The sequence below is a fragment of the Trachypithecus francoisi genome, unplaced genomic scaffold (genome assembly GCF_009764315.1).
Source record: "Trachypithecus francoisi isolate TF-2019V2 unplaced genomic scaffold, Tfra_2.0 Lachesis_group13, whole genome shotgun sequence".
NCBI lineage: Eukaryota > Metazoa > Chordata > Mammalia > Primates > Cercopithecidae > Trachypithecus > Trachypithecus francoisi.
The window spans coordinates 5,791,123-5,806,711 of NW_022681458.1; the positions used below are offsets into that span (position 1 = coordinate 5,791,123).

At 45.8% G+C, this 15,589-nt stretch overlaps 1 protein-coding gene across 1 annotated transcript in view; it reads left to right on the forward strand.

Moving 5' to 3' along the window:
• ASB18 (ankyrin repeat and SOCS box containing 18) overlaps positions 1-14,099 on the forward strand; it is a 75,945-nt gene extending 61,846 nt beyond the window's left edge. The window contains 2 exon segments of the mRNA XM_033229791.1: positions 11,351-11,464; positions 12,980-14,099. Of these exon segments, the coding sequence (XP_033085682.1) occupies positions 11,351-11,464; positions 12,980-13,165 (300 nt within the window). The 3' untranslated portion in view covers positions 13,166-14,099.
• The last annotated feature ends 1,490 nt before the right edge of the window (positions 14,100-15,589 follow it).

The window sequence follows — 15,589 nt, forward strand, 5'->3', positions numbered from 1 at the left end:
GTGCTTTCCAACTCTCTGCTCTGCCATCCTCAGTGAGTCAGCTTTGTCCTCAGAATGGCTCCCTCATGGCCACAAGATGGCTTCCAGCAACAATGGGCCCATTTCCTTGTTCATATCCAGTTGTTCCTTTTTTCTAGAAACCCTGAGGAAGTGTCATCAGTTGGCTTAAACCTGCCCTTCTCTGAACCAATAACTGGCAAAGGAGATTGGATTACCATGATTGGATTAAACTCATCATCTGAATTGTTGGAAAGTCAACCTCAATGTTCACTATAATGAAAGACTAATGTTAAAAACTCTTCTTAAGTGAAGAAAAAAAAAAGAGAGATAAACTAAAAGAGAAAGTGATAGTAATAAAGGATAGAGTAGAGAGCCAACCCACAGATAAGTGATGTTACTGCAGAAGAGCCTAGGACAAATGGATCAGAAATAATAACCAAAGATATAATAGAAGAAAACTTAGCTGCACTGAAAGTCTTAACTTTTGGTTGGCAATCAAAAGGGTGTTCTCTGCAAATCAGTGACGGGAGGCACATACCTATATATGTTCTAACTTAAATGTTCTAAAAAGACATGGAAAAATCTGGCAAAGTATTTAAGCAGAAAACAGGCCATTCATAAAGGAATAGAAACCAGGCTGGAGTCAGATATTTGTACTGTAATAGTAACATAGGACAATGAAATATCATCTATAGATTTTGAAAGGAAAAGTTTGGACACTAGAATTTTAGACTCAGTGAAGATAGTTTCATTTTGATGACAAAAGACACTTTTAGATATCAAGCGTTCATAAAACATGCCTTTCTAATGCATTTTCTGAAAAAGAAAAAAATACTTCAATTATTTATCAGCAAGTATTTACTGAGCACCAGTCATGTCCCAGCAACATACTAGGCACATGGGATAAGTGAGTGAACTGATAAGGGAAAGAAGTATTCCTGCTATGTGGAGCTTACATTCTAATGGGGAAGACAGGCATTAAACACTGAGCATGATCAGCAGACCAAAAAGGTGATAAGGACTATAGAGAAATTAAAAGGGTGGAAGGCAGTTGCAATTTTCAGTTGGGCAGTTAGGGTCAGTGACTGCTGAACAAAGACTTGAGAGACGTGAGGGACCCACTGTGCGGATGTCTGGGGAAGAGCAGTCCAGCAGAGGACCAGCCATCTGTAGCCTAAGGCTGGAGTGGGCCAGCCCTGCGCACAGAACCACAGGGGACCAGTGTGGCCAGAGGTGGAAGGAGCTAGTAGGATGGGAGTAGGAGATGAGATTGGGGGGGTAGGGGAGAGGGCACAGGTTGTGTGGGGTCTACATTGTAATGACTTTGGCCATTGGAGGGATTTAAGTAGAGGAGTGACGTAATCCAACAATATTTTGTAAAGATCTTCCCCTCAGCACCATGTTAAGCAGATACTTGAGAAGAAGGACAACAGACATGGAAAGATGAGTTAGGAGGGTGTTGCTGTGGTTCACATGAGGGATGATGGTGGTGTGAACAAGGAAGGCAATCTGACCCTGGATATATTTTGGAGGTAGAGCCAACAGGATTTTTTTTAACAGATTGGATGTGGAGTATAGGAGAAATAGGAGCAATGGATGACTCTGATTCCAGCCCAAGAGACTGCAAGAATGAGTTTGCTGTCAACTGGGAATGGGGCAGGTTATGGGTAGCACAGCAGTTTGGGACCTGGTGAACCAGGGAGTTCAGTTTTTGGTATGTTGAGTGTGAGATACAGTCAGGTGGAGCTACAATGTAAGCAGCTGGGTATTCAAGCCCAAATTTGAGAGGGAGAGATCTGGCCAACCTGGAGATATACCTTTGAGGGTCAGTGAAAAGGGATGGTATTTAAAGCCAGGAAACTAGACAAGATCACCAGCAAGTGAGAGTAAATGGAAAAAAGGAACAGGCCTGAATGCAGAGACAGTCCAATATCTGAAGGATGGAGATGAGACAGCAGCTAAGGAAACTGAAGAGGGGCGACCAGCGAGGTGGAAAGAATGAGAGCACACCTTCCTCGAAGCCAAGTGAAGGCTGCATTGAGGTAGAAGACATCATCGACATGTCAGGCATGGCTGACACAGCAAGTAAAGTGATGCAGAGTATGGACCACTGGCAAGGCAGAGCCTGGGCCAAGAGCAGCATTGGTGCCCTTGGTAAGGACAGTATGGGAGAGTGGCTGGGGCTAATGGCCCCATATAAATATAAATATAAAAACCATAATAATAATGGTTATTATTTCTGATCCATTTGTCCTAGGCTCTTCTGCAGTAACATCACTTATCTGTGGGTTGGCTCTCTACTCTATCCTTTATTACTATCACTTTCTCTTTTAGTTTATCTCTCTTTTTTTTTCTTCACTTAAGAAGAGTTTTTAACATTAGTCTTTCATTATAGTGAACATTGAGGTTGACTTTCCAACAATTCAGATGATGAGTTTAATCCAATCATGGTAATCCAATCTCCTTTGCCAGTTATTGGTTCAGAGAAGGGCAGGTTTAAGCCAACTGATGACACTTCCTCAGGGTTTCTAGAGGTGGACGTACTGCAGCTGACAAAGAGATAACACTAAAGAAGAGCTCAGGAATGGGGAAATCAATCCCCAGATTCTCCCCACTCTGCCCCTTAAATATCTCTCAAAATCTCCTACCCTCCTGACTGCCACCACCCGAGGTGAGGTCACCACCATTTCTCCCCTAGATGGACACGTCTTCTTCACTGGGCTCTCTGTCTCCTCTAAACTCTTCCCCAGATTCAGCCTTGGTGGTATTTCCTTGGTTGGTTGGTTGGTTGGTTGGGTTGGTTTTTGAGACAGGGCCTCACTCTGTTGCCCAGGCTGGAGTGCAGCAGTGCAATCATAGCTCACTGCAGCCTCGACCTTCTAGGCTCAAGCAATCCTCCCACCTCAGCCTCCTGGGTAGCTGGGACTACAGGTGCACACCATCAGGACCAGCTAATTTTTTATATTTTTTGTAGAAATAGGATTTCTCCATGTTGCCAAGACTGGTCTCAAACTCCTGGACTCAAGTAATCTGTCTGCCTTGGCTTCCCAAAGTGCTGGGATTACAGGCCTGAGCCACCACACCCAGCCTTGGTGATATCTCTAAAATTAAAATCAGACCCGGCCGCTCCTCCACTCGTACCCGGCAAGTGCTCCCTGTGTCAGCCTCCTTCTCAGGCAGATAATGGACTCCATGGTCTTCCCTGCTTTGCTCTCCTGTTTCATTGCCCAGCACTCCCCATGTCACACTAATTCCCCAGCCGACATTATTTGCTCCTTCTCACCTCCCAAACCTGGCGTAATATGTTTTCTCTGCCTAGAACACTCTTGTCCCCAGAACTCTCCATGCCTTTTTCCCCCCCCACTAACTCCTGCTCCACGGCCAGGTCTCAACTTGGATGTCACTTCATCCAGAAATCTTCCCCTGAACTCCCCCTCATATGACCACAGCACCTGCATTGTTGTTGTTATATTTGGGACCATAAAGCTCTGTGAAGGTGGAGCTGGCCATCATAACACGCAGACAAAACACAATCCCTGTCTTCTAGTAGGAGCTCGGCAAATATCTACAGAAGGGATGACTTAAAGTACAAGTGGTGAGCATACAACCAAGCTAGAATAGTGACAAATAATTGGGAAGCGAGTTGTAAAACTAAATGCAAATACTAAAATGGTTACTGAAGGAGATACGCAATATAAAATATGATCATGTAATAATCACAAACTGAACCCAAACTCCAGTATTATTAAGAAAGGAAGGGAGGCCGGGCGCAGTGGCTCAAGCCTGTAATCCCAGCACTTTGGGAGGCCGAGTCGGGTGGATCATGAGGTCAGGAGATCAAGACCATCCTGGCTAACACGATGAAACCACCTCTCTACTAAAAAATACAAAAAACTAGCCGGGCGAGGTGGAGGGCTCCTGTAGTCCCAGCTACTCGGGAGGCTGAGGCAGGAGAATGGCGTAAACCCGGGAGGCGGAGCTTGCAGTGAGCTGAGATCTGGCCACTGCACTCCAGCCTGGGTGACAGAGCGAGACTCCGTCTCAAAAAAAAAAAAAAAAGGAAGGAAGGGAGAAGAACTGGTTAAGAGAGAAATGTGAGAGATAGGGTGATGGAATATCCAGAGAGAGAGAGAGAGATTTTTTTTTTTTTTTCTTAGAGTCTCACTCTGTCACCCAGGCTGGAGTGCAGTGGCATGATCTCAGCTCACTGCAACCTCTGCCTCCCAGGTTCAAGCAATTCTCCTGCCTCAGCCTCCTGAGTAGCTGGTACTACAGGTGCGTGCCACCACACCCAGCTAATTTTTGTATTTTTAGTAGAGACGGGGTTTCACCATGTTGGCCAGGATGGTCTCCATCTCTTGACCTCGTGATCCGCCCGCCTTGGCCTCCCAAAGTGTTGGGATTACAGGTGTGAGCCACTGCACCAGGCCTAGGTTGATATTTTTTTATTTTAAAGGTAACTAATAGCATTTTAAAGACAGTGCATACTTCCAAAATATGGAAGATGAACCCAAAGAAAATACATACCTGTACAACAGAACCAGAAAACAAAGGAAACAAGAAGCAGAAAAAAACAAAAAGAATAAAGTGAGACTGGAGTGAGACCAAACACTTGATTTATAACAATAAATGAAAATCGCTTAAACTACCCTTTTACCAACACAGACTCGCAAACACATTTCAAACAAACTGAAACAAAAGGTTAAAATTAAAAAATGAGGCCAGGTGTGGTGGCTCACGCCGATAATCCCAGCGCTTTGGAAGGCTGAGGTGGGTGGATCACCTGAGGTCAGGAGTTCAAGACCAGCCTGGCCAACATGGTGAAACCCCGTCTCTACAAAAATACAAAAATTAGCTGGGCATGATGGTGGGTCCCTGTAATCCCAACTACTCAGGAGGCTGAGGCGGGAGAATCGCTTGAACCCAGGAGACGGAGGTTGCCCTGAGCCGAGATCTCGCCATTGCATGCCAGCCGGGGTGACAGAGCGAGACTCTGTTTCAAAAAAAAATTAAAGAATGAGCAGAGGGCCAGGCACGGTGGCTCACACCTGTAATCCCAGCACTTTGGGAGGCCAAGGCGGGTGGATTACGAGGTCAGGAGATCGAGACCATCCTGGCTAACACAGTGGAACCCCGTCTCTACTAAAAATACAAAAAATTATCCGGGTGTGGTGGTGGGCGCCTGCAGTCCCGGCTACTTGGGAGGCTGAGGCAGGAGAATGGCGTGAACCCGGGAGGCGGAGCTGGCAGTGAGCTGAGATCGCACCACTGCACTCAAGCCTGAGCAAAAGAATGAGACTCCATCTCAAAAAAAAAAAAAAAAAAAAAAAAGAATGAGCAGAGATAGATAATTCTGGCAAAAACAAGCCAAAAAAAATGTATTTTTATATCAATATGCAAATAGAATTCCAGGGAAATACACAAAATGAGAGGGGAAAAAATATTCATTTGATATTGACCAAAGATATAGTCCATGGTGAAAAGATAACCATTATAAACTTTATGTGCCAAAGAAGATTGTGTTACAATAGAGAAATTGACTGAAAAATTTAGGTGATTCTTAATTCATATCTGTCTATCACAGACCAAGTGAGCCAAGAAAAAAAAATGAAGTGCAGTAGCCCCAAACTATAAATGTGACAAACATATTTTGAAAGAAATGAAATGCGACTTCTGCTAATGCCGAAACAGACACTGTCGACAGCCATATTGCAATATACCAGAACACTAATAGTAAAAAGTCTGTTAATTTTAAACAATAACATAACCATTTGAAAATGTTATAGCACACTCCCAAATAACTACTGCCTCAACAGTTATTTAATTGCAGACTATTAAGAAAGATGAGCTGGGTGTAGTGGCTCACAGCTATAATCCCGGCACTTTGGGAGGCTACAGTGGGAAGATCACTTGAGCCCAGCCTGGGCAACATAGTGAGACCTTGTCTCTACAAAAAAAATTTTAAAAATTAGCCTGGCATAGTGGCATGCGCCTGTAGTCCCAGCTACTCAGGAGGCTGAGGTGGGAGGATTGCTTGAGTCCAGGAGCTCAAGGCTATACTGAGCCATGATCACACCATTGCATTGCAGCATAGGTGACAGAGCAAGACCCTGTCTCAAAATAAGGAAGGAAGGAAGGAAGGAAGGAAGGAGGAGGGAGGGAGGGAGGGAGGGAAAGAAGGAAGGAAGGAAGGAAGGAAGGAAGGAAGGAAGGAAGGAAGGAAGGAAGGAAGGAAGGAAGGAAGGAAGGAAAGAAACACTGCCTCAAAACTCTTGGCTATGACCCTACCAATGTTGAAAGGGAAATTTATACCATTTTAAAAGTTGCTTTTATTATGACTCTAGGAAAAAAACGTTATGAAAATGACTGCGCAGTCAATCCAAGGAGCATGAAAGAGAAACAAAACATACCTAAGGAGATAGGAGAAAGGAATTAATTATGATAAAGGCAAAAATTAATGGGTTAGAATATTTTAAAAGAGAACTGATCAACAAAATCCCATAGCTGATTTCTTGAAAAAAGGTGCAAAATGGAAAAACCTCCAGCAAAACTAAACAGGAAAACATTGAAAACACAATTACAGTGAATTTCAAATGAGAAAAGGGTGCTTATTCATTGATACAGTGAAGATCTCTTCCTTCCACCTTTATGGATCTGTATGGACCTCATTCTACAGCTCTCAGCCCTCTGCCTTCCAGCTGGATGTAGCCAGTGGGGTGTCCTGGCAGCAGGAGGGAGGAAAGGAGAGTGAGGGCAGAACATGCATTCTCTGGGCTGGCTCTTTGCCTCAGGCTAGCTGTGTATCCCCAAGCAAGGATTGCTGCTTCTGCTAAGACAGCTCACCTGACTGGCCCTTCAGCCCAGGATGGTAATACCTCTGCCACCAACCCCACATTACCACCCTGACCCTTGTCAGTTTCCTTGTACCCACGTCTGGTTAAATAGTTCCTGTATCAATAAACACTTCTGGAATGATCCCATATCGAACTTGCCATCTCTCTTTTTTTTTTTTTTTTTTTTTTTTTTAGACGGAGTCTCGCTCTGTCACCCAGGCTGGAGTGCAGTGGCATGATCTCAGCTCACTGCAACCTCTGCCTCCTGGGTTCAAGCAATTATCCTGCCTCAGCCTCCCGAGTAGCTGGGACTACAGATGTGTACCACTATGCCCAGCTAATTTTGTTGTATTTTTAGTAGAGACAGGGCTTCACTATGTTGGCCAGGCTAGTCTCAAACTCCTGACCTCAGGTGATCCACCCACCTCGGCCTCCCAAAGTGCTGGAATTACAGGAGTGAGCCACTGTGCCCGGCCTCTCCATCTCTTTTCTATTGGACCTTGACTGGTACCTATGCAATGCTAAATTTCTTTAAAATGAAGATTATTTTCCAGGAAAATATAGATTAACAAAATGGACTCAAGAAATCAAAATAAAATGTGCCAGTAAACATGAAAGAAATGAAAAATATCAAATTATGACCTGCAACTAAATGCCAGGCATAGACAATGTCAAATGCAAGATCTACTGTGCCTTCCTAATTCCAATAATGGTCTGCTTTTTTTTTTTTTTTGAGATGGAGTCTCGCTCTGTCGCCCAGGCTGGAGTGCAGTGGCCGGATCTCAGCTCACTGCAAGCTCCGCCTCCCGGGTTCACGCCATTCTCCTGCCTCAGCCTCCCGAGTAGCTGGGACTACAGGCGCCCGCCACCTCGCCCGGCTAGTTTTTTGTATTTTTTAGTAGAGATGGGGTTTCACAGTGTTAGCCAGGATGGTCTCGATCTCCTGACCTCGTGATCCGCCCGTCTCAGCCTCCCAAAGTGCTGGGATTACAGGCTTGAGCCACCGCGCCCGGCCATGGTCTGCTTTTTAAAATCTTCCCAAGTATTAAAAAAAAAACAAATTTTCTCAGATAGTTTTACTAAGTTAACATAACATGATGTTAAAACCTGACAAAAATAACTCAAAAAATAAAACTATAAACCAAGTTTATTTATTAAAAGAGATTTAAAAATCTTAGTAAATTGAGTCTGGCACTGTTTTATATATACTATACTATTTCAAGTGAGAAAAGGGGGCTTGTTCATAAATATTACAGTGAAGATCTAGCCTGATCTAGTATATATAATAGCACATATATCTCTCTCTGATATATAGTGATATCATAATTATATTTTTTATATATAATATGTGCATTAAATATAGAAGAATAGCCAAATAGGGCCTGTTTTATGAAGGCAAAAATGGGTCAGTATTGGAAAATCTTTTTTTTTTTTTTTTTTTTTTGAGGCAGAGTCTCACTCTGTCACCCAGACTGGAGTGCAGTGGCATGATCTCAGCTCACTGCAACCTCCACCTCCAGGGTTCAAGCAGTTCTCCTGCCTTAGCCTCCCAAGTAGCTGGGATTACAAACGTGCACCCCCATGCCTGGCTAATTTTTGTATTTTTAGTAGAGAAGGGGTTTCATCGTGTTGGTCAGGCTGGTCTTGAACTCCTGACCTCAGGTGATCCACTTACCTCAGCCTCTCAAAGTGCTGGGATTACAGGCATGAGCCACCATGTCCGGCCTGGAAAATCTTTTTCTATCAACTTGGTTAGAAAAAGGCAAAACATGAAATTACATCTTAAACTTTGTAGTAACCTAGGAATAGAAAGATATTTTCTTCACTTAGAACAGAGTATCTATTTGAAACTAATATTCAAGGTTATATTTATGGTGAAACATTAGAGACAATCCTATTAAAGTTAGGAATAAGATAATTATGCATGCTATTAATGTTGTTATTTAGTATTGAACTGAAAAGCTCTAGCCAGTGTAATAAGAGAAATATTAATATTGAGGAGGAAAAAAATCATCATAGACAAAAGTATTGTCTTTTGTCTATGATGTCATCATAGACAAAAGTACTGAAAATAACCCTAATAAATAAAATGTACTTACAAATCAGTGAAGAAGTGAACACACCAATAGAAAAATGAGCAAAAGACATAATTGAGCAATTCACAAAGGAAGAAAAACAAATGGTCAAACAAACAAAACAAAAGTAAATAGTCCATATTGGGCCGGGCGCAGTGGCTCACGCCTGTAATCCCAGCACTTTGGGAGGCTGAGGTGGGCGGATCACGAGGTCAGGAGTTGGAGACCAGCCTAGCCAACATGGTGAAACCCTGTCTCTAATAAAAATTCAAAAATCAGCCGGGTGTGGTGGCACCTGCTTGTAGTCCCAGCCACTTGGGAGGCCGAGGCAGGAGAATAGCTTGAACTGGGAGACAGAGGTTGCAGTAAGTCAAGATCACACCACTGCACTCCAGCCTGGGTGATAGAGCAAGACTCCATCCAAAACAAACAAACAAAAAAGAGTAATTGATTGTAAATAGATTCACAATCTATTCTGCATGGGAAAAAATCAGATTTCAAAATCATATGCAAAGCATTCACCCATTGTTGTCATATATATTAATTTTCTGTGTAAACACACAAAACATTCGCTTACACAAAATGTTAATAGTAGTTATCTCTGACCAAAGGAATATGAATTTTTTTTTTTTTTTTAGTTTGTCATATTTGTATTTTAAAGGGGTTTTAGGTCTGGAGCTGTGGAGAAGGGAGCCAAGCTATGAAGTGAGCAGCCAGTAGGAGTGACTTCAATACTTTCTTCTGTTTGACTCTGTGTCCATAGAACCCCAGCAGACATGATGCAGGGCAGGCTCTGGTAGTGGTTCAAGTCATTGTTGCAGATATATGGCAGCTGGTCTTAGCAAAGCTGCATCACTTCAGGTTTCTCAACCAAGAAGTAGAAAGAACAGATTATACAACACTTGGCAAATCTTAGACCTCAAAAAGAGAGAACTATGAAATTGCCCTGCACCTCTCCGAAATCTAATCTGAATTTGGTCCAGCCTCTTTTTTTTTTTGAGACTGAGTTTCACTCTTGTTGCCCAGGCTGGAGGGCAGTGGCACAATCTCGGCTCACTGCAACCTCCGCCTCCCGGGTTCAAGTGATTCTCCTGCCTCAGCCTCCCGCGTAGCTGGGATTACAGGCATGTGCCACCAGGTCTGGCTAATGTTTGTATTTTAAGTAGAGACGGGGTTTCTCCATGTTGGTCAGGCTGGTCTTCAACCCCCGATGTCAGGTGATCCGCCTGCCTCAGCCTCCCAAACTGCTGGTATTACAGGCGTGAGCCACTGCGCCCAGCAACTGAATCTGGTCCAGCTTCTAAATCCAACTACTAATTTACAGAAAACAGAGGAAGAGCAGCATGTCCGCAAACCCCACAGGAATGTAATCAGCAAAAGCCACACAGTGAGAAACGCTACAAATAACCCAGTTCCCACCACAAATAAGTCACATGAAACAAAAAAAGACATCTAAAAATACATCACAGCAACCAGTCTCACTATGTCGGCCTTAACTAGAATGATTATTCAAACCAACAAATTATTTTGTTAATATAATGGCATTTAAGAGAAATCTGTGAATTTAAACACTGTATATGACATGATATTACAAAACTATTGTTAATTTCTCAGGTGCTATCATCTTCTCTTTGTTTCTTCAAAGGGTCATATAAAAGATGCACTGAAATACAGATAAAATTATAGGATGCATGGAATTTGCTTTAATCTTAGGGGAAGTGGATGGGGCAGGATTAACCATGGGTTGATGGGAGGGGTGGTACATGGGTTTATCATACTGTTGGTGCTACTTTTGTGTATGAAGGTTCAAACTTCTCCATAACAAAAAAAAAAGTTTATTTTTTAAAAGCAAATAGCGTTCCCATCTTTATGGTGAAGCTAATGGACTTGAATTATAAATTTGCGAGTAAGGAAATAGGAATCTTTGCCAGTGGGGACTGTGAAAATACAATGGAAATGCCAAGTCAAGAGGAAATTCAACAGCAAAACAATTCCTCTCCCCCAATTCTCAATTTCCTGACACATTTGAAAATTGAGGTAAGAAATTGGGAACACCATCCTCGGGCCACACCTTCTCCTAGCAGAACTTCATTCCTTTTCTCTGAGCAGCTCTCTGGGGGGCCAAGAAGGCCTACCAAGCCATCAGCATAGCCCCCCGGGAACCTGGATGCTTAAGCACTTGGTCCAGACTTTGGATGGGCGGCCATCATCACGGGAAGAAGGGCTCCCGTGCAGAGCGGTTGCCTTGTGTCTTTGTGTGCACTAACTCAGGTGATCCCTGCAGCAACCCTGTGGTCCTGCTCTGTTGCTGTTTCCTGTGTGACTTGGGCACAGGGAGGTCACACAGCTAGGGAGAACTTCCCCGCACAGCCCCCCACCCTTTCCCCACTGAGACCCAGAACCCAGTCAGCCTACGCTGCGTCTTTCACCTCTTCCCACCAGGTGCTGAAGACCTGCGCATCGGTCCCCGCTGTGGTCGAGGTGCTTTTCAACTCCTACCCTCAGCTCTGTGTGTCAGAGTCCTGGAAGGAAGTGATTCCTGGGGAGGCGTTCCAGGCAAGAGAGCTGCCTTCCCGCCTGCCTTTAGTACAAAACTTGTGTCTGCTTTTGCTTCTTTGCATGGGGAGTTTTGCACTGATATTCAGCTAAGTGTAATGCATCTGAAAAAGGAAGAATGGGAAATGAGGGTGTATTTGCACAATGTCTGTTTTTTTTCTGGAGGTTCCATAATCACACAGCCAGGAGCTTGTTATAGTAGTTGCAGTATCATGGCTTCAAGGAGCACAGAGCCCCATGCTGGCCTGAAAAACGCCAGGGTTCTCTTAACCAGTGTCCAAAGAAAGGCCAGAGCTGCCTGAATCCACGGGCCTAGCTCCATGTCAGGACATACTACTCCGGCCCTGTGAATCAGCTTCATGCTCCAGCTGCTCAAGATATGACCAAGGAAGCAGTGGGCATTACATCTATCCACAACAAAGTCCACAGGTGACTGCCCATTAAAAGAGAGTGAGAACAGGCCAGGTGCGGTGGCTCATGCCTGTAATCCTAGCACTTTCAGAGGCCAAGGCAGGCAGATCACTTGAGGTCAGGAGTTCAAGACCAGCCTGGCCAACATGATGAAACCCTGTCTACTAAAAATACAAAAATTACCTGGGCATGGTGGCAGGCGCCTGTAATCCCAGGTACTCAGGAGGCTAAGGCAGGAGAATTGCTTGAGCCCAGGAGGCAGAGGGTGCAGTGAGCAGAGATCGTGCCACTGCACTCCAGCCTGGGAGACAGAGCTAGACTCCATCTCAAAAAAAAAAAAAAAAAAAAAGGCCGGGTGCGGTGGCTCAAGCCTGTAATCCCAGCACTTTGGGAGGCCAAGACGGGTGGATCACGAGGTCAGGAGATCGGGACCATCCTGGCTAACACAGTGAAACCCCGTCTCTACTAAAAAATACAAACAACTAGCCGGGCGAGGTGGTGGGCGCCTGTGGTCCCAGCTACTCCGGAGGCTGAGGCAGGAGAATGGCGTTAAACCCGGGAGGCGGAGCTTGCAGTGAGCTGAGATCCGGCCACTGCACTCCAGCCTGGGCGGCAGAGCGAGACTCCATCTCAAAAAAAAAAGAGAGAGAGTGAGAAGAGTTGTGTTTGTTTTTTCTGTTTCACTGACTTGAGTCATGTGTGCATGACTGACGACCAGACCAATGCCACGCACTCGCTCCTGAGCCCCTCCCTGGCAAAAGGGAAGAGCTGGTCATGACTGGGGGAGATGAACAGGGCCACCCTGGAACTGCAGGGCTGCTGTGCAAAGAGGATAGAGCAAAACGGAATTCGGGGAGACCGCCTGGAGCATCTGAAGTCACCCCAGTCAGAATCCCCTCTCCCTTGGCAGGAACTGTGCTGTGGGAGAGCACACGAGCTCCCGGGTAGACGGTGGTTCCCACAAAGTGGTGCGTCTCTCCGTGCGCTGATCAGGGGTCACCTAGCCATAAAAAGCCCGCTTGCCCCATCCGTGGTCTAGCTAGGAAGAAAACGTATGTCAGTTCCACGTGCCCGGATTTCTAATCCGCCTGCCTTCCCTTCCAGATGCACAAGCCATTCTACCAGTCCCTCTTTGCCTTGGCCCACACCCCGCGCTGCCTGCAGCATCTTTGCCGCTGTGCCCTTCGCAGACTGTTTGGCAAAAGATGCTTTGACCTCATCCCCCTGTTACCCTTGCCAAAGCCCCTGCAGAATTATGTACTTTTGGAGCCACGGGGTGTCTTGCACTGAAACACAGAACACGGCAAGCAATGCTGTCGTTCTCCTCCCTGCCCTTCCGTGGAGGCCATGTTGAGGAGAGCACCCTGGTGAAGACGGAGATGATGGCAGTTCCCTTCCCACTCGCTCTCGGTGGGACCGGGTGAAGCACAGACCTTGCCAAGCTGCAGGTTCACCTCGAAATGGAATTGGCAACAAAAGCCCTATCTGCCTCTCAGGGTCGCTTGTGAAAATCCAGAGAAATCGTGACTATCACAGCACCTGGTCTCGGAAAGTACCTTTCAACAACAGTTAAGCCAAAAGGTACAGTGAGTCCTCGCTTAAGGTCTTCGATAGGTTTTGGGAACCAGCTTTAAGCGAAATGATGTATAACAAAGCCAGTTTTCCCAAGGTTAATTGATATAAACAAGAGTAACGTTCCTACAGCATATTTCTGGTCACAAAAAGATTGCCACACTTCTAAATAAAGACCAATACAGTTCTAATAGTAAACATTGAAATAAATGCAAGCTACGCATACCCTTAAGAGATTAATAACAAGTAAGATAATTATGTGCCCAATTTTTAGTGAATCAGTAAGTGATGGTGGTTGTCCTGCTGGTGGGTTAGATCAAGGAATAAATGTTTGCAAAACGAACCTTGTCAGGAGCACCTCCTGCCACCACGAAGTTCAGAACAGTCACCAATGTGACAGGCTTGCTAGGCCCTCTCATACTGCATCATTTATTGTCATGCATTTGGATGATTATTGTATGCCTTATGAATTTTTACTTTACAATAACTTGCATTCATTCATTCATTCATATTCTAACATGCTTATTCTAGTTCAGGGTCATGGGTGGCCAGAGCCCACCCCAGCAACTCAGTGTGCAGGGCAGGAACCAGGCCTGGACAGGGTGCTGTTCCATTGCAGGGTACTCACACACCCCCACACCCACCCACACACCCACCCACCCACACACCCCTACACACACACTGGGGCAATTCAGACACCCCAGCTCACCTCACCTGCTCAGCTTTGGGATGTGGGAGGGAACCGGAACACCCAGAGAAAACCCACACAGACGGTGGCCCTGCCCAGGAATCAGTTTTATTTCTCATCAGTGTTAAAATAAAATGAAATTAAACAAAACATTATTTAAGGACCTGCTGTATACATATTTTTCCAATGTGTTAGCAGCCCTCATGCTGTCCCTGAGCCTTGGGACCCTCCCCTCACAGAGAGGCCTCTCACCCCGCTGGGGCCCGACCACCCAGGGAAGCTCTGTACCCTAGATCACGACGGACCTGCATGTTGAGAAAGGACACTTACAACCGCCGCACACACACCTGCCCAGGGCCTGTTGGTGCTCCCAAGCACGTTACAGTCCAGAGCTCCCCTCAGTGCTCCCAGGCACGTTACAGTCCAGAGCTCCCCTCAGTGCTCCCAAGCACGTTACCGTCCAGAGCTCCCCTCAGTGCTCCCAAGCACGTTACCGTCCAGAGCTCCCCTCAGTGCTCCCAAGCACGTTACAGTCCAGAGCTCCCCTCAGTGCTCCCAAGCACGTTACTGTCCAGAGCTCCCCTCAGTGCTCCCAAGCACGTTACAGTCCAGAGCTCCCCTCAGTGCTCCCAGGCACGTTACAGTCCAGAGCTCCCCTCAGTGCTCCCAGGCACGTTACAGTCCAGAGTCCCCAGGAGGGCACCAGCAGGATGGTGAGTGAGAAGTTGCCATCCTGTGTGAGTCTTCGTGTGACACCTTCACCAGAAGCCACTGCTCCAGCTCCAGGAACAGTCTGGGAAGTCAGATGCCAGGAACAGACACAGGTTGATTGAAGGGGCCTTCAGCTCAGCCTGAGCATCATGCCAAGAGAGATGCTCTAGACATCAAGGACTATATCAACTTCGTCTTATTTTCTCTGTTCCATATATATGTCCACCTTGAGATAGAGGGTGGTTCCCACAGAATGGTGCATCTCTCTCGAGCGCACGCACCTGGGATAGGTAGCCATAGAAAAGCCCCGCTTGTCCCATCCGTGGTCTGGCTGGGAAGAAACTGTATGTTGGTTCCACGTGCCCAGCTGTATATATGCCAGAATGTCACTCTGTCACCCAGCGGTGCAATCATAGCTCACTGCAGCCTCGACCTTCTGGGCTCGAGTGATCCTCTTGCCTCAGCCTCCCATGTAGCTGGGACTACAGGTGCAGACCACCACACTAGGATAATTTTTTCTATTTTAAATAGATGGGATCTCGCATGTTGCCCAGGCTCTAATTCCTGGCCTCATGTAATCCTCCTGCCTCTGCCTCCCGAGTACCTGGGATTACAGGAGTGAGCCCCTTCCCCTAGCTTACTTTCTTTATTCAGATTCTTCAACATCTGGGGCCGTGCTGATCCAAGAGGAGCTGACCGTCCCCCTCCCCCCAACCAGGCTTAGCCAGTTCTTAGAGACAGTG